Source organism: Nannospalax galili, unplaced genomic scaffold, assembly GCF_000622305.1.
Source record: "Nannospalax galili isolate Female #2095 unplaced genomic scaffold, S.galili_v1.0 scaffold302, whole genome shotgun sequence".
Classification (NCBI taxonomy): domain Eukaryota; kingdom Metazoa; phylum Chordata; class Mammalia; order Rodentia; family Spalacidae; genus Nannospalax; species Nannospalax galili.
The window spans coordinates 994,588-1,021,575 of record NW_008350120.1 but is presented as its reverse complement, the minus strand read 5'-3'; the positions used below and the strand labels follow the sequence as shown (position 1 = coordinate 1,021,575).

At 50.8% G+C, this 26,988-nt stretch overlaps 1 protein-coding gene across 1 annotated transcript; it reads left to right on the top strand.

Annotated features, from left to right (window-relative positions):
- The first annotated feature begins 10,200 nt into the window (after positions 1-10,200).
- Positions 10,201-19,354, top strand: Crygn (crystallin gamma N). Its single transcript, XM_008847246.1, is given in 6 exon segments — positions 10,201-10,221; positions 13,211-13,313; positions 13,316-13,458; positions 15,739-15,884; positions 19,220-19,326; positions 19,329-19,354. Coding segments are annotated over 6 exon segments (546 nt in total).
- The last annotated feature ends 7,634 nt before the right edge of the window (positions 19,355-26,988 follow it).

Sequence of the window (26,988 nt, the reverse complement as noted above, 5' to 3'; positions counted from 1 at the left end):
TGTGTTCTGCCGCTGGCCTCTACGATGTGTCTTGTGTTTTCACTCTCCTTCCTGGGGTCCTCCTCCAGGTTCTGGATGGAAGGAGATCTGAAAGGGGCTCCCAGGAACAGGAAGAGACCACACTGTGGGGCTCTCACCCTGCCTGTCACCCCACGTGGTGCAAATCATCTTAGAGCAGTGACAGTCAGTGTTGCGCCCACCCATAGCCACCCTGCAGCAGAGGGGACAGGTCCTGGGCTTGCTCAGGGTGCTCAGATGCTCTCCCTGAGGCTGGGAGTGGTGGGGGTGGGAGCAGACCCATCCAGGAGACTATGGGCTGCATCTTGCTCAGAGGCTTCCTGGCCCTTCAGCTCTGGACAGTGTCGCAGTCCCCAGAGCTAGAGCCTGTTCCTGCCACCTGCCGCCTGTCACCTGTGGTGATGGCCAACAGTTCCATGCACACCGCTTCCTGTGGAGTCGAGTGTTACTAAGCCACATTACAGTTATGCCTGAATAAATAATCAGCCTAACTCTTAGTGTTAAGTTTTAATATCCAAAAGTGGACCTGGACTCTCAGACAGTGTGTTCCTTACAGAACTGTGCTCCAAGACAGGTCTCACCCATACTTTTAGTCAAAATGAATTGGGGATCCACCTTTATCTTGGGAATCTTGCCCTTTGATTCCATAGGCCTAAGATATCTCATACACACAAAGTCAATTACTCTCACTGTTTTTCAATAAGGATATTTATATGAATACAGTGTGTCTTAGTTTGTTCTTCATTGCTGTGACAAAACACTCTGACCAGTACCAACTTGGGGAGGAAAGGGTTTATTTGTCTTATATCTCCCAGGTTGCATGCAGTTCATCAGGGAGCCCAAGGTAGGAACTCAGGGCAGGAACCTGGAGGCAGGAGCTGGAGCACAGGCCATGGAGGAATGCTGCTTACTGACTTGCTCTCCTGGCCCCTGCTCAGCCTGCTTTCTTATGCAACACAGGCCCACCTGCCCAGGGGTGGCACCACCCACAGTGGGCTGGGCCCTCCCACATCACTCATCAAGAAGATGCCCTTCAGACATGGCCACAGGCCAGTCCAATAGAGGCAATTCCCCGATTGAGGCTCCCTCAACCCAGGTGTGTCAAGTTGACACTAAAGCTATCCAGCACACAGTGCAAGTTCAGCATGAAATGCTAATTCAGGCATACCCACATTCATTCACTATCTTGGTTGGAAGGCAAAATGGGGTCCTAGGGATCAAGATCTTGTTCCCAGGTCACAAGAGTACATGGTTCAGTGATTTTGTTTACATTATAAATAGCTTTGGGTTACAAGGTTAAGAAAAAGTTATTGGTACAGATTATGTCCTTTTTTTTGGTCTTTTTGAGACAGGGTCTCCCTGTAGCCCCAGCTGTCCTGGAACTCACTATGTAGACCATGCTGGCCTTGAACTCACAGAGATCTGCCTGCCTCTGCCTCCCAAGTGCTGGGATTAAAGGCTTGCGCCACCATGCCCAGCAGATTATGTCCATTTTATAAAAGTCATTCCTGCACTGTATGCCGGCTGCTGGCTGTGGGCTCAAAGCCCCACAGTTCAGTCCCTCCTGCCTCCCGCTGGCCCTGCTCTGGTAGAAGCAGACACAATGTCTTCTGTTTAATGAGGGAGTACCTGCCACACACAGCCTAGTTTTCACTCAAAATCTCAAATCCAAGGCCTTGACCACCAACAGCTTAGGCTGTCAGCACAGATAAGCATAATAACTCTGCTCTCTCCTGCCTCTCCAACATCAGTGGGCCTCAGGGCGCACCCACTGCCTGCCACAACCCTGCAGTTAGCCACTCCCAGGACTTCCCTGTGCTTGATCTTGCTTCAGAGTCAGTCCTGCCTAGGTACTGTGTGCCTCAGGAACCAGGTGCCCACTTCCACCCCCAGAAGTTCCCCTGACATTGGACGATTTCTTTAAAATATTTTATGGGGCTGGAGAGATGGCTCAGTGGTTAAGAGCACTGACTGCTCTCTTCTGACCTCTGCGCCATTGCACAACACTGGTGCACTCACACACATGCAGACAATATACTCATACACACGTGTTGTGCAGTCCCTGAGGAGGTGAAGACGGCATCGGATCCCCTGGAAATAGAGTTACAGACAGTTGTTAGATATCATGTAGGTACTGGGAATCTAACCTGGGTCCTCTGCAAGAGCAGTCAGTGTTCTCAACAGCTGAGCCATCTCCCCAGCCCCAACACTGGACAGTTTCTAAATCCCCCTCTGGTTCCTGAACTGACCAGGGCTGACGGTGCCACGTGGATGCGGTACCCTGAGCTGAACCAGGGCTATGTGGGGTATTCTCCAGGCCCCCACCCACACAAAGCCTGGGTGGCAGAGGTTGACTAGATGCCCCAGGGAGTCATTGAGCCCTGTGCCTCATTCAAGGAGGACAGACTGGCCTGCCAGGGGTCTAGGTCATCTAAGTTTGGGCTACCATGATGCTGTTGTGCTGATTTAAATTGTTACATAGACAGTCCCAAAGAGAAAAATATTTGTTCAGGTCCTACAGACTTGGGGCAACCCTGCTGGGAATCCTAGAAGTCCCCATCGCTCTTGAGCGCAAAACTTAGGGTGCTCTGAGAAAGATTCTGCCCCCAGGCCACACAAACACTGAAGGGACTTGAGCCCTGCTGGGTGGGAGCTCTCTTACAATCCGGACTTCTGAGTCACCAGCCCTGCTTGAGGAACAAGGAAGAACTCTGAATGAGCCCTCCAGATTCACTTCTGTTTGGTTGACATTAAGTTATCTCCCCTTTAGGGGCTGAAGAGATGGCTCAGCAGTTAAAAGCACTGAATGCTCTTGCGGAGGACCCTGGTTTTGTTCCCAGAACCCTCATGGTGGGCTAACAACTGTCCATAACTCCAGTTCCAGGGGACCATCTTCTGGCCTCAGCGGGCACTGCTTGACATGAGTGCATGCATACATGCAGGAAAAACATTCAATACACATAAATAAATATATACATCACCCCCTTTGGAGGTCCCACAGCTGAGTGATATTGATTGTTCCCACTGGCATAGCTCAGATGACAGATGACACCTGGGCATGAGGGTAATAGTAACTAGTCACCTGGGATCCCTTTCTGGGACTTGCAGGCTGCTTTTGTTGAAACTGCCATTCTTTATTTTGACCTTTGCAGGTCCTGTGGGTGATTTCTTTGATGTCAGGAGGCCAAAAGCTTCACCCTCAGAGCACAGTACCACCATGATTTTCTGCACGTGCTTCCCAAGGTGAGCTGTGCAAGGTGATACAGTCCTGGATCACCAATACTGGTTTTCCTTTCCAGTCACCTTCCACAGGCCTGACAGTTCCCCACTTGTTTTTTTAAATTTTTATTTATTCTTTTTATTTTACGTGTCTGAGTGTATTACTTTCATGTAGGTAGGTGCACCTGTGTTGTACAATGCTGCGGAGGTCAGAAGAGGGAGCCAGATCCCCTGGAACTGGAGTTACAGATGATTGTTAGCCGCTGTGGGTGCTGGGAATGGAACCCAGGTCCTCTGCAAGAGCAGCCAGTGTTCTTAACCTCTGAGCCATCTTTCTAGCCCCTTAACTACCTTTCTTACATAGCCCAGACCCACCTGCCTTGGGATGGCACCGCCCACAGTGAATTTCTACATTCATTAGAAATCAAGGAAATGCCCCCCAGACACCGCCTCAGGCTGACCCGAGGGAGGCAGCTCTTCCGTTGAGGCTCGTTCTTCCCAGCTGTCAAGTTCACAGCCAGGATTGGCTGTCACAGGTGGTTTCCAGGTCTTAGCTTCTGTGAATAGCGATTTGTGAACTGAGTTGTGTGAACCTTCTCAGAGACCCCCTGTCAAACCATCACCAAACAAGAGTAACAGCAAGTTGAAGCTATTACAGTCAGCTGCCGCCCCCAGGCGCTATCAGTGAAAGATGTTCTTCAGCACAGAGAGAACCAGATGGAAGAGGTGGGATTCGAGAGACAATAGCTCAGACAGTGATAAAATATGCTGGTAAAGTCAACTGCTGGTAACAGTCTTTCTAAAAACAGTGCTCTTACAAAAGGGAAAAGTTAAAATTCTGGTGATAATGAGAGGAGAGAGCTCTTCTTTGCATCAATAATTATGGCACTCTGGGAGCTGCAGTGAAACTGTATGCTAGGTAAACGCTCTACGGCTGAGCCATAGCCCCAGTCCCTGAGATAACTATATATATGCATATATGTACATATATGTAACTATACACATATATTTGAGATGGGGTGTTACCATAGAACTATGGCTGCCTTGTAACTTGCTATGTCAACCATGTTGTCCTCAAACTCACAGAGATCCCCCAGCCTCTGCCTCCTGAGTGCTGGAATTAAAGACACGGGTGCACTTACATACATGCAGGCAATATACTCATACACATAATAAAAAATAAATAATATAATTTTTTTAAAAAAGAAAGATAGCCAGGCGTGGTGGCACATGCCTTTAATCCCAGCACTTGGGAGGCAGAGACAGGTGAATTTCTGTGAGTTTGAGGCCAGCCTGGTCTACATAGCAAGTTCAGGACAGCTGGGGCTACAGTGAGTCCCTGTCTCAAAAAAGCCAAAAAAAGGTAGGTGAGCCAGTCAGTAGCAGCGCTCCTTTGTGGTTTCTGCTACAAGTTCCTGCCTTGAGCTCCTGCCTTGGCTTCCCTCATGATAGACTGTAACCTGTAAGATGAAATAAACCGTGTCCTCTCCAGTTGCATTTGGCCATGGTGTGTACCATAGCAACAAAAACAAAACTAGTGTTTTGCCTATTTGTATGTGAGTCCAGCATGTATATGCCTGTGGAGTCCAGAAGACGGCTTTGGATCTCCTGGAACTGGAGTTACAGTTTTTAGCCACCATATAGGTGCTGGGAACCTAACCCAGGTCCTCTGCAAGACCAGCAAGTACTCTTTCCCACTGAGCCATCTCTCCAGCCCCTGGATGCCCCTGATTCTTAAAGTCTTGTCAGACTGTGTTGTGCATTTATTTATCCATTTTAAGTGTAACTTTTGATGAATTTTTTTGGGGGGGTCTTTTTGAGACAGGGTCTCCCTGTAGCCCCAGCTGTCCTAGAACTTACCATGTAGACCAGGCTGGCCTTGAACTCACAGAGATCCGCCTGCCTCTGCCTCCCGAGTGCTGGGATTAAAGGCCTGCGCCACCACGCCCGACACTTTTGATGAATTTTAACAGATTTTTACAACTTTGTATCTACCACCACAATCAAAATATACTGCATTTCCATTCTGCTTGTGCTGTTTCTACAAAACCTCATCTCTGAGGCAGACCTAGTGGCATAGGCCTGTAATCCCAGCTACTCTCTGCTTGTGCTGTTTCTACAAAACCTCATCTCTGAGGCAGACCTAGTGGCAAAGCTACTAGGAGGCTGGAGATGGAGGATCACAAGTTCAAAGCCAGTCTTGGCCGCAGAATGAGTTCAAAGCCAGCTTGGGCAACTTAGTAAGGCAGTATCTCAAAATCAAAAAGGGAGATGAGAGTTCAGTGGTAGAGTGCCTGCCTAGCACGTTCAAGGCCCTGGATTCAATCCCCAGTACCACCACCAAAGAAACAAAACAAACCCTCCGCCTCCACCACCCTGGGACCAGACACCCCCTGATCTGTGGTCTCTCCCCTACATATGACTTACTTACATGTGACTCCTCGATCCTTGATCACTTTTCATTTTTTGCCACTCAAATGATGCATGCAAAGATCCTGTGCTTTAATTTGCACTTGAGGCACAGATTTTGCAGATGATCCTAAAGTCAGCCTGTGAGTCATTCTCAGATCAGGAAGTGACATCTAGATGAAGCAGAGGGAACCTGGGAGGCACGTTCTAAAACCAGAACATGAATGAATAAAGCTCGGGACCCTTAGCACTGCAGCAAGGCGAAGTGTTGAGAAGCCCCAGTTAACAGAATTCAGGATCCAAATCCTCTTCCCCTGCTTGCTGTGTGACCTTGGGAAACTCCTCACTCTGGGCCTCGTTTCCCAGATCTCTAAAGTGGAGATAACAATCCACACCTCATAGGATTGTTGAGCAAATTCATGACTGAGTTTATGTTAAGCCCTGCTTGGTGCTGGGCCATAGAAAACGCTGTGAGTCAGCCACCACTGCGCCTAGCGGTGTAGTTATTGAGATCACCACCAAGGGGCAGGTTTCAGCTTCATCATTTAAGGCCCAGATGCTCCAGGGTGGGCGTCTAGCCTTTCCTTCTTGCCAAATGCCTGGGAGAAAGACTCCAGGTCATCTCCCTTGCATTGGAATAGGGTGGAGCCAGGGTGGCAGGACCACGTGGCTTGGGGGGTTGGGGAGGGATGTGGGTAGGTGATCTGGGCCTAAGGCAGGGTCCCAGCAGGTCTGACAGTCCTGTCTGCAGGGCTTGCTGAGCCTGCCCAGGTTCCTTCTTCCTGCATCCTTGTGTCCCGCTGCACCCGGGGTGTGTGTGTGTGTGTGTGTGTGTGTGTGTATACGGGGGCGAGGGCATCCCAGGACATCCAGGTCCAGCCTGCACTTTCCCAGCATGCAGAACTCTGGGATGAAAATCTCTGCAAAGAGCAGAAGCTCTTCGTGTTAATAAATTCCCGACCCTCAAGTACTCCATCACAGCAGTACAGACTGTGAGACGCAGTGTAAGACACAGACAATGGAATATTGTTCAAAAGAAATGAGCCTGGAAGACAAAAGACACAGGATAATTTTAAATGTATATTTAAATGTATATTACTTAGTGAAAGACGCCAGCCTGGTTTTGGGTGGGGAGGCACAGACTTGTAATCCCAGCACTCTGGTGGTGGGGGCAGCAATGTCCAGAGTTCAAGGTCATCCTCTGTTATATGGCAGGTTTGGTTTGAGGCCACCAGTAAGCTAAAAAAAGTCTGGAAAAGGTAACATAAATATAGTAATCCAACTACATGAACTGTGGAACAAGCAAACTGTGAAGACAGGAAAACGATCTGTAGAGATGTTTCAAATAGAGTTTAAGCGTATGGGAGGGAGGCAGGAGTGAGAGGGTGCGGGCAGTGGACTTAGGGACTGGGAGAAAGATGACACTGGCATCATAATGGCAGGCACATGACGTGGCAGCTCTTGTTAGGAATGAGACCCATAGTAACAGAGTCAAAGCATCTAAGTTGTGCAGGAGCCTTAAAAGATAAGCGGTATAGGGGCTGGAGAGATGGCTCAGCGGTTAAGAGCATTGACTGCTCTTGCAGAGGACCTGGGTTCCATTCCCAGCACCCACATGGTAGCTACGAACCATCCTTAACTCCAGTTCCAGGGGAATCCGAACTTCTTCTGACCTCCAAGGCACTGCACGACACGGGTGCACTCACATACATGCAGGCAATACACTCATACACATAAAATAAAAACAATAAATAAAATATTTTTAAAAAATAATAAGGTGTGGTGGTGCATGCCTTTAATCTCAGTGAGTTCAAGGCCAGCCTGGTCTACATAGTGAATTCCAGGACAGCTGGGGCTACAGGAAGACTCTGTCTCAAAAGGACCAAAATAGTAGTAGTAGTAGTAGTAGTAATAATAATAATTAATAATAATAATAATACTGCATCTCCCACTGGAAGTTGCATCCTGCTTTTAAGAAATAGGATTCAGGGCTGGAGAGATGGCTCAACAGTTAAGAACACTGGTTGTTCTTGCAGAAGACTCGGGTTCGAATCCCAGCACCTACATGGCTGCTAACAACTGTCCGTAATTCTAGTCCCAGGGGATCTGATAGCCTCTTTTGACTTCCACTGGCATTGCATGACACAGGTGCACTTACCTACTTGCAGGCAATACACGCATACACATTAAAAAAAAAAAGTTAAAAAGAAATAAGATTCAGTAATCCTCATACCCCTGATTTTTTTTTGGCCTTTTTGAGACAGGGTCACCCTGTAGCCCCAGCTGACCTGGAACTCGATATGTAGACCAGGCTGGCCTTGAACTCACAGAGATCCACCTGCCTCTGCCTCCAGGAATGCTGGGTTTAAAGGTGTGCGCTACCATGGCTGGCTTCCCCTGCTTTTTTTTAAAAAAAAATGTATCTTTAGCCGGGTGTGATGGTGCACACCTTTAATCCCAGCACTTTAGGAGGCAGAGGCAGGGGATCTTTGTGAGTTCGAGGCCAGCCTGGTCTACATAGTGAGTTCGAGGCCAGCTGGGGCTACAGGGAGACCCTGTCTCAAAAAGACAAAAACAAAACAACAACAACAAAAAAAAAAAAAAGAGAGAGGGGAAAGGAGGTGGTGGGGAGGCACCTTAGAAACCCTTCCAACGGCTCATCTGCCTGTTAAAAGCACATTCTGTGGTGCCAGGGAAGGCAAGTTCAGTTCTTAGCACTGACATCAGGGCAGCTCATATTCACCTGTAAATCCAGCTCTAGGGGATCTGATGCACTCTTCTGGTCTCTGTGGGCACCACACTCACGTGTACAAACACACACATAAACATGCAAATGTACACGTAATTCAAATTTTAAAAAATATTTTATTTATTTATTTATTTTTGTCTTTTTGAGACAGGGTCTCCCTGTAGCCCCAGCTGGCCTGGAACTTGCTATGTAGACCAGGCTAGCCCTGAACTCACAGAGGTCTGCCTGCCTTTACCTCTAGAGTGCTGGGATCAAAGTCATGCACCACCACACCTAAGACCCTGTTTTTTCAAACAAGATGAAAGACTGACACCAGAGGTTGTCTGTCCTCTGACCTACACACACACGAAAAAAAAAACCATGTTTTTCATTTTATTTTTATTTTATGAGTATTTTGCCTGCATGTATGTAAGTGTACCTGTGTCATGTGATGCCTGAGGAGTTACAGGTGGTTGTGAGCTGCCACGTGGGTGCTGGGAATGGAACCCTGGTCTCTGTAAGAGCAAGTACTCTTAACTGCTGAGCCATCTCTCCAGCACCTCCTCCCCTCTAATTTTTTTTTTATTAAATAAACACTAAAACTTCTCCTTCTGGATTGGTGGAAGACTTAATGCTATGACTCCAAGAGGGCTGTATCCGGTGACAAACACAGGAAAGTGTGGTTTGGCCTGGGGGTGTCTGTGAAGAAATGGGCTGGTCCTGGAAGGGTCCCCTGGGGAAGGTGTGACCTGGGGTCAGGGGTGACATATGGTTCTCTGCCTGCCTTGGGTGACTTCCCAGAATCCCTGGGCCTCCTGTCGCCAGGCTTAAAGGGTTTATCTGTGATGGTGGTAATTATTCTCTATTTTCCTAGCTTAGAGGAAAGCCCGGATGGCTCCCCAAAGTCTCCTGCTTTCTAGGACCCCCGCCCCCAGCTCCCTGGAGCTTCTCTCTCCTGTCCCCAGGGCCACCATCTCATCCCCCCAGCAATCTGTGATGTTTACTCTTCATGCCTCACACTGGTCTCCAAGTACTGCTGGGCCTGGGAAATCCTCAAGCCACAGCTCCTGGGGGCTGCAACGCTCTGTAAACAGAGCCTTGGCATCCTGGGTAGTCTAGTCAGGATGCAGGTGCAGAGTCACATGGGCACACAGTACTCTGGCCCCCCAGCACAGGCATCAAGGGGCAGGGCAGGTGACATCAATGATCTAATGGGGAAAGGGAAAGGGCCATGGTAGAAGGAGGGAGGACAGTGTGGACCAAAGCAGGCAGTGAGAAGACAGGGCCAGAGTAGGGAAAGGCAGCAGGGGCTGGGTTAGGGGTTATTGGAGTAAGTGGGAGAGAGGGAGCCGAGGCTGGGAGCCCAGACTGGGGGGGGGGGGGGGGGGGGGGTGTCAAAGGCCCCAGGAAGCTTGGAGTCTGTCCCTTATCTGGAGAAACAAGGCAGAAGCCATGTGAGGTTGCAGCCAGGTGGGAAAGGGGAGAGCTGGCTGGATGTCAAGAGCCCTGAACAGCAGCGCTGCGGGAGGCGGGGGAGGGGGCGGGGAATGAGGGCTGGGGGAAATGGGGACTGATGGTCTCCCATGCAGGGGTTGCTATGACCCTGACTCAGGACGGTGGGAGGACAGGAGGGGTCGCAGCCAGAGGTCTTAGGAGCCTGTGCAGCTCAGAGGCAGTGGGTGCCTGACTGCGGCCCCTCGGGCTTAGCACGCCCCACAGCACTAACGCACTGGTGCCTGGCCAAGCAAATCTTTTTGTCTCAGGGGCGCTGAGCCAGCAGGCGCCATGGGCTATATACCCAGTACAGCCAGGGCTGGCGGTGCACCATGGCAAAGCGTTCCGGAAAGGTAAGTGAGGCCTGGAGGTCCCTGGACCCCTGCAATCGTCCCCAGGTTAGCACATGAGGAGGGTGCAGACTGGTCCCAGGCTCCTTTGAGTGTGACAAGCCTGAGCAAAGTTGGCTTCATTTCTTATTTGGGGGTGACCTCCCTATTGGCTGAGGGCCTGGCTGGGGTGCATGGGTAGAAAGGTCACCTTCTCCCTACCTTCTGTTCTTGGGGTCCCCAGGTCAGGAGGAGCTTGGTTAGGTCCTGCTGCTTCTAGCTTGAGTGGTAGATTTGATGAACCCTACAGCCGAAGGTACCCTGCTGGCTCTTCCTTGCTACAGGGTGGTCCAAGTGTGTCCACCCCCTAGATCTTTTCCCCCCACATGACTAGAAGTGGGTTCTCTGCTGTATATTGAGATTGGACCTCAAAATCTTTTGGATGCTCAGGTCTCCCTAAATGTTCTGGGGGCCCTGACCAGACCTGCATTCTATGCAGGAAGGATAGTCAATGTAGACATGCCTTCCCCTTCTCCAGTGTCTGGATGTGGCTAATCCATGGAGCATTTGGCCTCCAGAGGATCCAGTCAAATGGGCCTCAGTGCTGAGAGCTCGCTGCTCAGTCTGCATGGCCTGAGTTGTGCTCCAGTAACAATCAGCCCCAGCTGGGCAGATCAGAGCGTGAAAGGAAAGGGAAGAGCCCTCAAATCAATGTCCTGGCTCCCCAGCATCTATTCCTACAAAACACAAGTCCACCCTAACTCCAAAGGGCCAGGAAGGTTGTCTTAGTTTGTTCTTCATTGCTGTGACGAAACACTCTGACCACTACCAACTTGGGGAGGAAACGGTTTATTTGTCTTACATCTCCCGGGTCACAGTTCATCAGGGAGCCCAAGGTAGGAACTCAGGGCAGGAACCTGAAGGCAGGAGCTGGAGCACAGGCCATGGAGGAACGCTGCTTACAGGCTTGCTCCTTTGGCCCCTGCTCAGCCTGCTTTCTTATGCAACACAGGCCCACCTGCCCAGGGGTGGCACCACCCACAGTGGGCTGGGCCCTCCCACATCACTCATCAAGAAGATGCCCCTCAGACATGGCCACAGGCCAGTCCAATAGAGGCAATTCCCCAATTGAGGCTCCCTCAACCCAGGTGTGTCAAGTTGACACTAAAGCTATCCAGCACAAAGGTCAATGTCACAATATCCCTCTGGAAAACTGGAGATATTGGGAAAGCTCAAACAACCACAGTTCCTTGGTGATTCAATGATCCTTTGACAGAGTCCTTCTGAGGCCACAATTATTTTTAATTTTGTATTGAATTTTTGTGTATTTCATATAGAAAAATCATATTTATACCCTTTTCCCCTTTGGCACCCTCCCAACCCCTCCCACTGGAGTGCCTACATTCTGTCATTTGTGTTAAGGCCTATCATGTCAAGTTAGTGTCCCCAGATGTCCCTCAGTGCAAGTTCATCCACGGGGATCTAGTCAGCCTATCTAGAGTCCCTCTCTTTAAGATCAGTTCTTCCTCACCCAGCTGTAATCAGATGCCAATAATTCTTCAACTAAGATGGGGGCCTGAGGTCCATTTCCATAGTTCTGTGCTGCTGAGACCACAATTCTTGATACCGGAAGAGTTACTGAGTGGTTGGTTGAATTTTAGGTTCCTTGGCAAGAAGTGAGTTCTGGGCTGTGGTTGCTCCAATTGTCTGGTTTGCAACAAGGACAATCTGTCAGAGCTACCTAACCAGAGGACACTACCTCTGAACTGCCACTAGGTTCATAAAATCCCAGGTCTGACACCTTCCTGGTACCTAAAGAAGGGGCCTGTGAAAAGGAAAGGGTCTGAGGATGAAGAGGCAGAGTGCTTGCCTACCATGCATAAATCCCTGGGTTCAATTCCCAGCACTGCATAAACCAGTCATGGTGGTGCACGGCTATAATCTCCACACTCAGAAAGTGGAGGCAGGTGGATCAGAAGTTTAATATCATCCCCAGATACATAGCAAATTCAAGGTCAGCCTGGGATAAATGTGATCCTGTCCCAGAGGGAGGGAGGGAGAGAGGAGGGGGGGGAGAGAGAGAGAGAGAGAAACAGCCCTCTTCTGAGGACCCTGTGTCAGTCTCTCCCTTCCAGGGCTTCCAGGGATGAACTTGAGTTTCTGAAAAATACATGTTGGGTTATGGTGATTTGTTCTAATAAGATGCCTTGGAAAACATTTCTTTTAAATAAATCTTTGTTTTATATATACATTTTATTTATTAATTATTTTTATTTTATGTGTATGCATATATTGTCTGTGTGTAGGTAAGTACACCCATGTTGTGCAATGCCTGAGGAGGACAGAAAAGGCTGTCGGATCCCCTAGAACTGGAGTTACAGACAGTTGTTAGCTGCCATGTGGGTGCTGGGATTTGAACCCAGGTCTTCTGTGAGAACAACCAGTGTTCTTAACTGCTGAGCCATCTCTCCAACCCCATCTTTTAAGTCTCTTAATGTTATTATAGTGTTTTTTTTAATTTTTTAATTTTTTTAGACAGGATCTCCCTGTAAGCCCTAGTTGACATAGAACTCCCTACATAGACCAGGCTGGACTGGACTACTTCTCTCAGAGTAGAGGCCTCTACCTCCCAAGTGCTGGGATTAAACACATGCACCACCACACCTTTAATGTTATTATGGATATTATGTTTAACAACAAATATCAAGTTTAATAACTACACATGAAGTTTGAAAATAGCCAGATAGGAAATCAAGTGGGCAAGTAGACAAAGGAGAGGTCCCTGTTCCCATAGCTCGGCAATGTGTACTCACCATGAGATCAGCAGAGCCATGTCTGACATCAGCCCGCTGACTATTCACTCTCCGCCCCATCAGCAGATAGTGTCAGACACCTACTTAGATGAACAGGGATGGAAGTCTAGGTTCCACTGAGGGTATTAGGGCCCCGAGACCAGCCCCTGAACTGAAAGGAGAGAAGCCCATGACCCTGAGCTCTCTCCTGGCCCTTCTAGATGACTCTCTGTGAGGGCAAGCACTTCACAGGTCAGAAGCTGGAGGTCTTTGGGGACTGTGACAACTTCCAGGACAGAGGCTTTATGAACAGGGTGAACTCCATCCTGTGGAGAGTGGAACCTGGGTCTGTTTCGATCATCCTGATTTTCAGGGTCAGCAGTTCATCCTGGAACACGGTGATTACCCTGAATTCTTCCACTGGAACGGCCACAATGACCACATGGGCTCTTGTCGACCTGTGGGCATGGTGAGTGAGTCGCTACACCCAGGCACTGGAAACATCTGCCCAAGCAATGTAGAATCAGCTGGGCATTAAATCAGCTGTGTGGGCCTCCCAAAAGATCTTGAAGCCCAGACCTACCCTGACATGGGCATGAGATGCTGTGGGGGACCAGGTAGGGTAGGGATAGGATAGGAGAGCCTCTGGGAATTGTCAAGGGACCACTTTAAATTTCTGAGCCAAGTGTTTAGCTAAATTTCAAAGGCCTAAAATATAAGTTCGGAATGCAGCTGGATAGGGGAGCTGTCATCAGAAGTTAGGCTAGGGACTGGGGCGGCTCAGTCGGTGGAGTGCTACAGAAGCATCTGGACTGGGTTTGCATCCCCAGCACCCATGTACAAAGCCAGGCGAGTGGTACATCTGTAACCCCAGCTCTGGAGCGGGGACAGGACAAGCCCTGGGGCTTGCTATCCAGCTAGTCTAGCCAACTGGGTAAGCTTTGGGTTCAGTAAGAGGCCCTGTCTCAAAAGATAAGGTGGAAGAGCTAGAGAGACAGTTGAGGTTAAAAGGGAATATGCTATTGCAGAGGACCCAAGTTGGGTTCCCAGCACCTATGTCAGACAGCTCATAACTGCCTGTAAGTTATCACTAGGGGGACCCAATGCCTCTGTCCTTAGTGTGAACTTGCACATGTTTAAATGTGCAAACCCATACAGAGACACACACATAATTAAAAATAAATCCAGCCAGGTGGAGTGGTACACACCTTTAATGCCAGCACTTGGGAGGCAAAGGGAGATCTCTGTGAGACCAAGGTCAACCTGGTCTACATAGGGAGTACCAGGCTACCTGGGGCTACAGGCAGACCCTGTCTCAAAATAATAAGGTAAAGGGCTGGCAAGATGGCTCAGTTGGTAAGGTATATAAGCTTGTGTTCAATCCCCAGAACCCAGGTAAAGGTCGAAGGAGAGGACTGACTCCACAGTGCTGTCCTATGACCTCCACACACCTGGACAGAATCAAAGAACACAGCAGGCATTGACCTCTGGCCTACACACACTCCCACACACACAGTAGGGCTGGTTTGAGTGTGGGCATCTACCAATGCAGGTAACCTGCAGGCCGTCAGCACTTTGAACTTGGAATGGATAATCCAGGAAGCCAAAGTGCCAGGGAGGCCAGTCAGCAGGAAACCTGGGGGCAGGACTCTTGGATTTGGGAAGATGGTAGCATCTCATAGCTGTAGCCTGGTGTGTGTAGGGAGAGCAAGTGAAATGGAGTACTGCTCCCCCATGGAGAAAGATACTGTCTGTTTAGTCCCTGTGGAATTTGAGGGGTGAGGGCTCCCCAGGTTACAAACATTGGACCTGTCCTGAGTGTTGTCCTTTGGGTGGGAAACAAGTGAGTCCAGAGACCAGAGAGTGTAGCTGTCATCAAAACATCCTGGACACCTGATCAGGGCTCTGTCCAAAACCTGAAGAGTCCAGGAAGGTGCCTCTCTCTGCGAGGGGACCCTTTTTCTACATCAGTTGCAAAATTAGCTGGGCTTTGGCATGTCAAGTTGAAAGAATGCTTTCCTCGTCTCTCTGCCAGGCTGTGGGCATTTGGAGAGAATTAGGATAGTTGGTTTAGGATCCTGCATAATGCTATTTATATGAAAAATATATCAGGCAGCTTCTCAAGGCTGTTCTTGTAAGATCCATCCCAGGCGCCTATTGCAAGGCAGACCCGGGTCTCACAGGCATCTGGCCAGGGAGTGGGCCTCCTCTGTCCTTTGGACTGGGAATGGGGATCACACAGGGAGGTGTATACTGCTGTTAGTGAATGTGATGGCAAGGCCAGCAGGGACTTCGGCAAACGAGATTCATTGTTTTACATTTCTTGGCTTCATGTTTTCATAAGGGATTCTATTACAGTTCTAAAATATTATCATTTGAAGGCCTGCATATGGCCTGAAACCCAGAGTGGAAAAGTCAGAACTGAGCACAAATCACTGAGGTCAAATATCTGGAGGAGCCGATGATCCCCACCCCCCAGCCCTGTCCTAGTGGCTGCTGGTGTCTAGGCAGCCTTGCCCTCACTAGTTGTAAAAAGTAGAGATTAGAGCAGTTCAGTGGCTCAGAAGCTCTTCAGAGCAACAGAACCTTTTTCCCCAATACATCTCATTATAGAAAACAATGTATGTGTTCATGATTGGGGGGCACTTGCTGGCCTGCCAGCCCAGCCCATGGTTCTTCTCACCCATGTACGGGGAGGAGAGGCTCAGAAAACTCTTTTTTTCTCCCCTCACCTGTCTGGATCTTGGAGCATGGAGAACATTTCAGCATAGAAATCTTTGAGGGATGCAACTTCACGGGCCAGTGCCTGGAGTTCACAGAGGACTGCCCCTTCCTGCAGAGCCGGGGCTGGGCCAAGAGCTGCATCAACTCCATCAAGGTGTATGGGGATCCAAGGCGTATGGGGATGGAGCGTGAGTATCGGTGGGGCTGCCAGACAGGTGTGGCAGGGGAGGGGGCATCACACCCCACTGGGTGGGCATGGTGCCCCTGACCCTCAGGCCCTCATCTACCTCACCTGTTCCAGGTGAATGGCTACCTTTGCGTCTGTCAAGGCTTTGGGGAGGGACACTGGACATTAGAGGCCTCCTGAGACCTGGCCTCTAGGGTGCCAGGCCTGAAGCAGGGAAGAGGGCACTTGGGAAGCTGTGAGCATCTCTTTCACAAGACTAAGATTATAGACTGTCTGGCTTTCTTGAGCCTGAAAGCCTGTTGATCAAAACAACCCCCATTTATAGGGTACAAACCTGCACAATAGCCTTGACCCTCTTTAAGAGGGTATACCTGCTCAACTGAGATGACCCTGGACCTAGACCTCTCTGCCTAGCAGGCAGACAGCCCACACCAGCCTTTTGGGGAGGTGGGCTTCAGGGGCTCTCTTGTGATGGATGCAGAGTAGCTGGGGATCTTGAGTTTGTCTTCTCTACTCCAAAACAGCCATCAGTGGAGCATGGTGGTGCACACCTTTAATCCCAGCACTGGGAGGCAGAGGCAGGTAGATCTTTGTGAGATCAAGGCCAGCCTAGTCTACATAGTGAATTTCAGGCCAATTGGGGCTATAGGAAGACCATGTATCAAATAACCACAACAAAACCAAATCAAAACCAGCCACCAAAGCCCTGTGTTTGCCTTGCCAGGTGGCTCCCTGTGCAAACACAGGCACATAGCATGTGGGTTTCCTTCTGCCCTCCCCTAAGCAATCTGCTTGTGCAAAGCCTCCCAAGACTGTACAGTTGGACCCTCCTCATCTTCCCCTTCCAGTTTGGGTAGACATCGTCACCATTTTATAGAGGTACAGAGACTGCAGTTAACTCCCTCCTGATGGGCCCAGCTGGGATTGCAGACTGGTAGAGCCTATCCTGCTCCAGATCTGGGTACCCTCAGCCTCTCCCCCACAAGAGCTTGCAGGATCTCTGCCTCCCTGCACAGGATTGATATAGGAACTCGGCTCCTCTGGAAGTGGCTAGAGAGCCACCTGCCTTCTATATTTCTGAGGCTCGGTGTCAGGGCCCTTCATGAGGAGTCAAGGGAGGGACTGGGGAAGACAAAGCCTACCCAAAGCAGAGCTGTGGATACCCACCTCCCACACACCTGACCTTGGCTCCCCTAAGCTAAGGGTACTTGGGAGTGCAGGGATAGGGTTCCAAAACAACTGGCCCTTTTGAAATTTGTTGGTTAAATTGTGTCTCAAGAGGCCAAAGACTTATTTTACATAGACGCTATCTTGAGACTTAAGATAAAAATCCCCCTGCCAACCCTGGGGGTACTTGGGGGAAGGGATGGTAGGAGTGAGGGAATGAGCACTGTCTGATTGGAGGGGCATATGATCTTTAATCCCCACTTTCCTGGGAGGAGCGAAGCTTGATGGTCAGCAGTTGGAGGCTGAGATGGTGGACTCTGGATCCAGGGTGTGTTCATCTTCTGCCTCCTTTGACCTTAACTCATAATGTAAACCCTTGTCAAGGAGTAGCTTCCCAGGTGGTGATGCCCTGGGACCCTGGAGCCCTTCCTGGGACCAGCTGGGCAGCAAGGTCCACCTCCCACATGCCAGCTCAGGAATGACCTGTCCCTCATAACTGTGTCCTGGAGGGTCTGTTCAGGAAATGTAGAGAATTCCTGCCCCTCCTCCAGGGCTCTAACAGACCAAGCCCCCCTCCCTCCTCTGCTGCCTCCCCCCCAGGACTCACAGCTGGGGTGGGGGTTGTCAGGATTAGCTCTGAAGCCCAGTCAGGTCCCTTACCCTTCCTTTTGGGATGTCCCCAAGAGCTCCAGGGTGGCACAGGGCACCACAGGGAAGGCAGGGATTGCCTTACTCTCTTGGAGGCCCCAGCTAGGTGGTGGAAGGCTGTGGCTGTAGGGAGGCTGTGATGATCAGGCCTGCTCTGATCTTCAGCAGGTGCTCCCCGCCAACTCACACCTCCTCTTTCTCTCTTTATTCCCAACCCTGATCCCTCCCTACTGGGAGACTGTGCCAGGCACCAGGTGAGGGGTCAGGATGGGGAAGGGAGGGGCCTACAGTGGCAGGGATGAAGTGGGCTGTGTGGCCTTTGGTGGGCTCTCCTTTTCTGAGTTCACCTGTGGGCAGAGTCTTGGGCTGAAGGACACACAGATCCAATCCGCTCCCTAGGGAGAAAACTTGAACAGCAGAGTCTGAGTAGTGGAGGTCTGAGTAGCCTGGTGGCCTGGGTCACAAGAACCCCAGAGATTGAAGCAGCCCTGGGGCCAGCAGGCTTCCTGGCAGAGAAAAGGTGTTTTCTACTGTGGTGAATGTGTGTGTGTGTGTGTGTGTGTGTGTGAGAGAGAGAGAGAGAGAGAGAGAGAGAGAGAGAGAGAGAGAGAGAGAGAGAGAGAGAGAGAGAGAGAGAGAGAGAGAGAGAGAGAGAGAGAGAGAGAGAGAGAGAGAGAGAGAGAGAGAGAGAGAGAGAGAGAGAAACTGCCTGCCTCCCTTTCTAAAGCTCCCCTAGTCCAGCCTTCAAATCTGACCCCAAGTAGGGATGGTTCATGCAAGCAGTCTTTTTTGAAGTCCCCACCTCACGGTCCCATGTTTGTCTTAGGGATGGTAAGAAGAAGGACAGGGCTGGTCTAGCCTCTGCTCAGATCTCTTCCTCAGACTGTGCTCCTCTCAAGCAGAGAACACCCTCCTGATGATCCTCCATCATACCTTCTGGATTCCCCCAGCTTATGATGATGCCCTTTCCCTTCAGCCCTACAGCCGGCTGGGTTGTAAAGACTGTGTGCTGGCTTCTGTTCCCTGGGCAGTTGAGGCTGCCCTGGAACTCACTGCTGTGGGGAAGGAGCACTGAAGGGCCTGGTGACCCGTGTGTGTCCCACAGCTCCTCTGCGCAAGTCAGGCTGCACAGGCCACTTCCAGTGAGCACAGGTTCCAGCATGGCTGCTGCCAGGGCTGTCTGACTGACTTGGGTTCTGTGCTAAGGGGGGGGGGGGCACACGCCAGAACCGGACTGGACAGTGGGAATGGTCCCCAGATTGTGCCGGGCGCCCTGCCAGGGGCTGGGGACTATGTGCAAATGGTCCTTCGAGTGGGTGGGTGGGTGATGAGGGCAGAGTGTATCCCTGAGTCACCCTTCTCACATGCTGGTCAGTCTGTATAATTACTGGGCACCCCCTCCTTGTCCCACCCCAGTACCCAGCCCACTGATGCTCCCCAGAGGGGCAGGGCTGGGAGCTGAGCCCCTTGGCGCCGGGTGACCCGGACTTCCCCTGACCTCCAGGTGGGTCCTCTATGAGGAGTCCAGCTACTGAGGCCGCATGTACCTGCTGGAGAGGGGCGACTTCCTCAGCTTCTCGGACTGGGAGGCCCACAGCGCCCGCGTGCAGTCGCTCGCAGGGTGGTCAACTTCTTCTAGCCCTGGGCAATAAAGTTCCTGAGAGCGAGCCCGGCTGGGCTCAGAGTGCTTCCTGGGGTGCTGCCCTGCGGGATGCTGGGAGGCCCCCATTAGGGCAGGTGGGCCTTGAGGAGCACCAAACATGGTACAGAGGGGTCGAGGCCTCAGGTCCCGAACCTGCAAGAGTCTCCAGCGCAAGGAGACCAGGGCGGTCTCCCTTTTCTGACCCACCGCCAGGTGCAGGAGAGTGGGGCAGAGACAGGAGGGGCGGGGCCAGGGTGCGTGAAACTGGGGGCGGGGTCAGGGTGGGAGAAGCTGGGGGCCAGGGTTGGAGAAACCGAGGGGGGTGCCGATCTGGCAGAATGAGGGCGGGGCCTCCTCAGAAAGTACCTGGCCTCTTTCTCACTGAGCTACACCACCTGCCAGGCCTCTTGGTCTATTGGGCGGCTAAAGGCTGGACCCAGGATTCCAGGGTGAGCGTCCCTGAATTTTTATGTTCTTGGCTAAACTGTTAAGAGACACCTCTCTGAAGGATAAGATAGACCTGGTTCTTTCAAGGACAGGCTCTAAGGGAAGGGAGATTTGCGGGTCTCAGTTACATGGACAGGTGGGACCTGGAAGAAGTGCCCAGAGGCAGACAGACAACTTCTCCCGCCCCAGCCCCTAAGTGGGGTTTCTGGGAAGAGGGTCCACACACCCTCAGGGCCATCCCTGACCAAACTCACTCCCCAGTGCGACGAGAAAGGCTCCTGGAAAGGACTTTCCAGACACGGTGGTGGCCCAGGTACTTCTCTGCCTGCGAGCAGCCCCCAGCAGTCCTGAATGGAGACAACCAGTGTAGATCTGCTCAGGGGCTCCTGCTGAGGAAATCTCTCATGGAGCTTCTGGGGAAGGCACAAGGCACCAAACCCATGAACACAGAACTATAGGAGGGCTGCTCCTGCCTGCACCAGACCAAGGAGGCAGAATGAGGGTCAGATCACCCCCAAACGCCCTGATGTGCTCAGGCTCCTAGGCCAGCTTTCAGTTTTACAACACACACACACACACACACACACACACACACACACACACGATCCAGGTTTCCATCCACCACTGGACTGGCCTGACAGAGTTCTGCCTGTCACTGAATATCTTTTGAGTGGATAAAGATGGCCTAGCTAGGAAGCTCCCCTTCCAGTCTGACCACTTGCCTCCTCAGGACCCTTAAGAGAAAGCTTTCCGAACCTTGGAGAGAGGTTTGGGGGTAGGCAATGGAATCCTGAGTGTAGGGAGGACAAACAGGGCTTCTGATGGAAAAACACAGATGTCAGGGGCTGCTGCTGGCCCGAGTGAACAGACCTAAGTGTGGAGAAAGGGGGTTGTCCTAGTTCCCACTTGGGGTTTCCCACCCACCCCCACCCCACCTCCACACTGAAAGAAATGGAAAAAACAGTATCATTGAGGGCCGCTCAGTTCACCCAGGATGATGCTGTCACCAGGAGCTGGGGGAACAAAGATGAATGACACCCCCTCCCACAAGAGTATACAGGGGGCCCCTCTGAGTCACCCCAGGACAGAGAGGCCTGTTTTTTATAGGACACCTTTAAACTCCCTCCAGTCTCTCCAAAGAAGCACAGCCGTCTGCCATGTGATAGATGGGGGTCCCCAGAAGGCAGTGTCTGTCCCCAGTGCCTGCCCTTCCCGCCTACACAGCACAGAGAAACCATTAAAGCCGAGTTAACTGAGAGTTCCCCAAGGAGACCCTCAGGCCCTACGAGGTGAAGGTCAAGGACCTGATGAAACCACTAGAAAAGGAGCTATAAGCCAGGCATCTTCCAGAGTATCACTGCTTCCCCTTAAAAGGAGATGTGTTTAGGGTCATGCCCGAGTGCTTATTTCTCTATCACAGAACCATACCTCTTGTCTCCCTGGGTGGGCACATCTGCCAGTGAGGCCCAAGGAGGCCAGGGCCCCTGTTGTGACAAGCCAGCATCTCCTGCCACAGCTTTCCACCCTACCAACACCTCTGAGGGTGGTAGAGTCCAGCTGGTAGGGGCTGAGGGTCTCACACATTTGCCAGCTACTTGCTTTGGATAGTAATATGGGTATTTTTAAAAAATTTGTTCTTACGGGGCTGGGTGTGGTGGCGCATGCCTTTAATTCCAGCACTTGGGAGGCAGAGGCAGGAGGATCTCTGTGAGTTCAAGGCCAGCCTGGTCTACATAGCGAGTTCCAGGTCAGCTGGGGCTACAGGGAGACCCTGTCTCAAAAAGACCAAAAACCAAAAAATTTGTTCTTATTTTATGTGTATGAGTGTTTTAGCTGTATTTATGTAAGTGCACATGTGCATGCAGTGCCTGGAGGCCAGAAGAAGGCATTGGATCCCCTGGAATTGGAGTTGCTAATGGTTGTTAGCTGCCATGTGGGTGCTGTGAACTGAACCCAGGCCCTCTGCAAGAGCAATTGTAGCTCTGAACTGCTGAGCTATCTTTCCATCCCCAATGGGTGTTTATTGAGTCCCGACTTTATGCCAGGCTCTGTGGTAGATATAATTCGTGTAATTTTATGTCCTATATACAATAACACCAAGACTGTGGCGTGCTTACGATCCCCACTGTTCAGATGAGGTGATTAGCCCTGGGGTTGTAGCTCGGTGGTGGAGCAGTTGCTTAGCATTTGTGAGGTCCTAGTGTGGCAACAGCAACAACAAAAATACAGAAAACAAACAACAATACAAATGAGATGGTCTGACCCAGGTTAAGTAACTTGCCTAGGGGTCACACGGCTGGCAGGATTTGAACCTGGATGTAGGTGATCTCTTTGTCCCCACACTGCACAACACATTTGCATTATTGGCATGTTTGGCATGAACTTGGAATGAATCAAAAGCTTCTGCAGCCCGTTTCCACTCTGTGAAATAAATACAGTCCTATCTGTTGTAGCTGTCAAGTACCCTTATACAAGCCAAGGTCAGGTGTTGACGTGCAGGCCCATAACCTTAGGAGAGTCAGTCACTGAAAGTTTGAGCTGGCCTGGTCTACATAGCAAATTCCAGGCTAGCCAGGGCTACACAGTGAGATTGTCTCACAAAACAAGCCAAACAACCCATGAGGTGGGGCAATGGCTGCACGGTACCTACTTCTGTGGAGTTGTACACACAGACATGGTTAAATGACCTGTTTTATGGTGTGAGGGCAGGTTAGTAGTCAGAAAAAGTAGGGAGATGCACTGGGGCCCAGAAGGACTCAAACCCTCACTTGGACTGTCCTGTACCCCAATGTCTTCAGGTAGACATCATGATAATAACCCACCTTCTGGGGGAAGGAATGTCTCCCTCCAGGGAGCCAGATGGGAACTGACACCCCATCAACCCAGGCCAGTGGCCAAAGCTTGTCCTGGACATCCCTCACTCCAGTTCCCAGGAGCAGCAGCACCTCATTAGGGTGATTCAGTGTTCCACACTGCTTTGCTATTCTGGGTGACCTCCCTATCACCCCAGCCCCCTGCTCGCTAATCTGTCAGCAAATCTGTTTTTGGTCAGAAAGAAGAAAAACAAGCTTCCCTCCGCAGAGCCTGTGGGCAGCTGTGTAATCTATCTGAAGTCCATCCAGGGGGTCGATGGACCGAAGATGAGAGCCCTGTGCCGTGCATACTTCTCATATTTCTGTCTGCCTCTGTGGTTTGGGAAACTGGGGCTTTTTAGAGCCATCCCCTTGTGTCCTCAGGCCTGAATCCTAATGCCCCCCCCCACCGCGCACACACACACACACACACACACACACACACACACACACACAAAACCTATGCCAACCAGAGATCTGCAAGCTCTGTTTATTAGGCCTACTCGGACCACTGGGAAGACCTTTCTTTTGAAACATACACAGATTTCTATCCAACACTGTGTGGTGTTTTCCCTTAGCCCCCAGCCCAGGCCAGGAATATTCTATAGTCTCTATCTTGGCCCTTCTCCAGCTGTGCCCCCTTTGCCATGAGTCCTTGGTGGGGAGGCCTTCAGAGCAGGGCTGGGCCCTACGTGTCTTTGTTCCCCTCTAGAAGCTTCAATAAATTTTCAGCCAAAACCTGTAGAATGAGACAGCTTTTAAAATCCAGTTTCAAGGGCTGGAGAGATGGCTCAGTGGTTAAGAGCACTGGCTGCTCTTGCAGAGGACCTGGGTTCGATTCCCGGCACCGACATGGTGGCTAACAACCATCTGTAACTCCAGTTCCAGGGGAATCCAACGCCCTCTTCTGACTTCCGTGGGCATGGCACAACATGGATGCACTTACATACATGCAGGCAATACATGCATACACATAAACTAAAAAAAATAAAATATTTAAAAATAAATAAAATCCAGTTTCATGGCTGGAGGTGTAGCTCAGTGGTAGTATGCTAGCATGTGCAAGGCCCTGGGTTTTATCCCCAGCACTGCCAAAAATCAGTCAAGTGACTATTGGTGAATCAGCCACTTTTCTCATTGCCATGACCAAGCACCCACGGAAGCAACTTTTGAGAGGAGTTTATTTGGGCTCATGTTTTCAGAGGGCATGATCTACCATGGCAGGCAAGGCATGGTGTTGGGAGTGACTCTCCACTCGTGTGGCCAGGCTGTAGTGATTTTTCACATAGTGGCAGTTGATGAGGAAGGATGCTGAGAGTTCAGGACAGGCCCAAAGATACAGGATCTTTAAGGCCTGTCCCAGAGACCCACTTCTGCTAGCCTGACCATTTGTCTACAAGGTTCCACAACCTCCCCAAACTACCACTGTCTGGAGACCAAGTGTTCAAGCACATGACCCTATGGGGGACATTCCGCATTCAAACCATACCAGTTAGGGAAGACGAAGTTCTGAAGTCAGGTGGTGGTGATGGCTGCACAGCAGTGAGGATGTTTCTACTGCCACTGAACAGTGCACCTGGCCCCGGTGACCACAGTGACTGACCATGGCAACCACAGTGAACTTGGTGCTCTGTGAGACAAAAACTTCACTCTTCTTGCTGGGGTGCTTGGGGTGTTGGCAGGGTGCCAAAAACTCTTCCTGATCCTGGGGGACCTGGTGGGTCTGACTGCCCCACACCTCCCTTACCTGATCTGTCACTTTTTTTCCTCCAATATTTTATTTATTATTTTTATTTCATGTGTATGAGTGCATTGCCTGCATGTATGTGAGTGCACCCGTGTCGTGCAATGCTGCGGAGGTCAGAAGAGGGCTTCGGATTCCCCTGGAACTGGAGTTAAGGATGGTTTGTAGCCACCATGTGGGTGCTGGGAATCGAACCCGGGTCTTCTGCAAGAGCAGTCAGTGCTCTTAACCGCTGAGCCATCTCTCCAGTCCCGATCTGTCACTTTCTTATTGATCTCAGTGACCCCCATCGGTTGCAGTATGGGGAGGGGCTCCCTGACTGCTGAGAAACCTCAGTATGGGACCCAGTAGAGGGCTGAGAGGGTACCTGGCTCTAACTCCACTTTCCTACCCCAGGCCCTGCCAGGTGATACCTATCATGGTTACTGTCAGCAAAGACACAGAAAGGAATGACATTCCATCCTGGCTAAGCTTGCCCTGTACAATCAGGGTTTTTGTAAACAGGCTCTTGGCTTCCTTGCTGCCTGTGGAAAGGCATGCTATGCAGGCCTCTTAAAACAATCCAGCTGCAGTCTTTCCTTGTGACCTCTGTGTGTGTGTGAGAGGTGGAGGTCACCAGCCTGCAGATGTGTAGTCCCTTGCTGGGCAGGTGTTGAATGTGGTAGGGAATTTGTGTGTGTGTGTGTGTGTGTGTGTGTGTGTGTGTGTGTGTGTAGGGTGTCAACCCTGGAGCCAGCCTGCAGATATGCAGCCCCTTGCTGAAGGTATGTGTCAGGCTCTGAGTGGTCAGCAGTACCTGCTGTGGTTACCTGCTTCTAATTCATGAGACCACAGGTCTACATTCCTTGGGTGGGGAATGAATAGGAGATAAGAGACCCTGGGGATGGGTTGGCCATTGTCAACAGGAACAGGGTTTAGGATTGGTAGGACTCTTGGGCTTAGGGCCAAAGCAGTTTAGGGGAGTATTCAGGAAGGCCCTTTCTACCCACACCCTATCTAACCCCCAGGACCAGAGTGGGAGATCCCACCACTGGGGACAGTTTATTTGCTTGCTCCTGGTCTCCTTTTCCATAGAGCAGGTCTTGAGGATTGGGAAGGCTGCCCCAGGGGTGCCCTGGAGTTTCAGAGCTACATAGATAGAGACCCACAGGGCAGTAGAAATGGGTGCTGACCATTAGTGGAACTCCTGGGAGGGGTTTCTACATACTGTATGGGGCCCCCACACCATGAGGGTGCCCAAGTACACTTTCACGGGGTGCTGACTCCCCCAAGACCAGAGAACAAGCTTTGCAGGAAGTGAGATGAGAGCCTACATAGTGGACACCTGTAATCCCAACACTGGAGTCTGAGACAGGAGGATCATGAGCTTGAGGTTAGCCTGGAATCCATACTGAAACCCTGCATAAAGTAAAATAGGGCTGGAAAGATGGCTCAGCTGTTAAGAGCACATAGTGCTCTTATAGAGGACCCAAGTTCAGTTCCTAGCACCCTATCATGTGGCTCACAACTACCGGTTACTCCAGCCCCAGGGGATCTGATCCCTCTTCTGACCTCTGTGGGTATTGCATGACACTGGTGCACTTATAAACATAAATAAAAAATACTTTTTTAGACAGTCCCACCTGGAACATTGGGAAGGTTGGGGACCAAGAAGCTGGGGACGTGGATGGGCAATGAGGCCAGAAGCCAGGTATATGAGCTACAGAAATAAGGACAGTCACCCCCAACTCAGCTTGTGGGGCCATCTACACTTAAGTGTTCACAAGGTACAGCAGTACAGTCAGAGTCCTAAGGTCTACAGTCGGACAGTACAGTTCTCTTTCCTTGGAAGTCAAATCAGGGTAGAAGCAAGCTAGGAGAGCAGGCTGGAGCAAGTCCACTCACAGCAACTTGGCACAGATGAACTGTTGGAGCTCTGACCATGCAAGGGACCCAGGCGGCCTCACTTACCCTGTAGGTCAAGCACTCTCTGCTTGCCCTCCGTAGTCTGGAAGCAAAGCCTCTTTCCTGATCATGCTAAGCTCAGCTTTCTTCTGCCACAACTCAAGAGTCCTGTGATGCCCATGTTTTCTGTCCCTGACTTCCACAGCAAAGGAAAAGCAGGCGTGGTATGGTGGTGGCTCTGCCGCCCTGGCTTGCAGCAGGGAGGACACTTGAGCTCAGGGGAAATGCCTCCCTGGGCTGAGCAGCCCAGCGGTCACAAATCCCCAGAGAGCAAGCCACAACATCCTTCTGCAGGCAGCAAGAACTTCTTCAGTGAAAGCAGTTGCACTCCAGGGCTCCCTCCTGCCCTTCCCACTCCCACACATGACTTCACACACGTGTGCTCACACACTCATATGAATACATGCTCATATACACATGCACCTAGACACACACTTTCACATACTCTCAGAAGCACGTACACACCTACGCATTGTGCACCCACTAGTATGTACATGTACACACAGGTGTTCACTCACACATTCTCATAAATATGCCCACAGCACACTCACATGCATTCATATACGCATGTACGTGCTCACTTTACATTAACATACATGCATGCTCATACACTAAAAGCCTCTCATGTACAGACATATGTATGC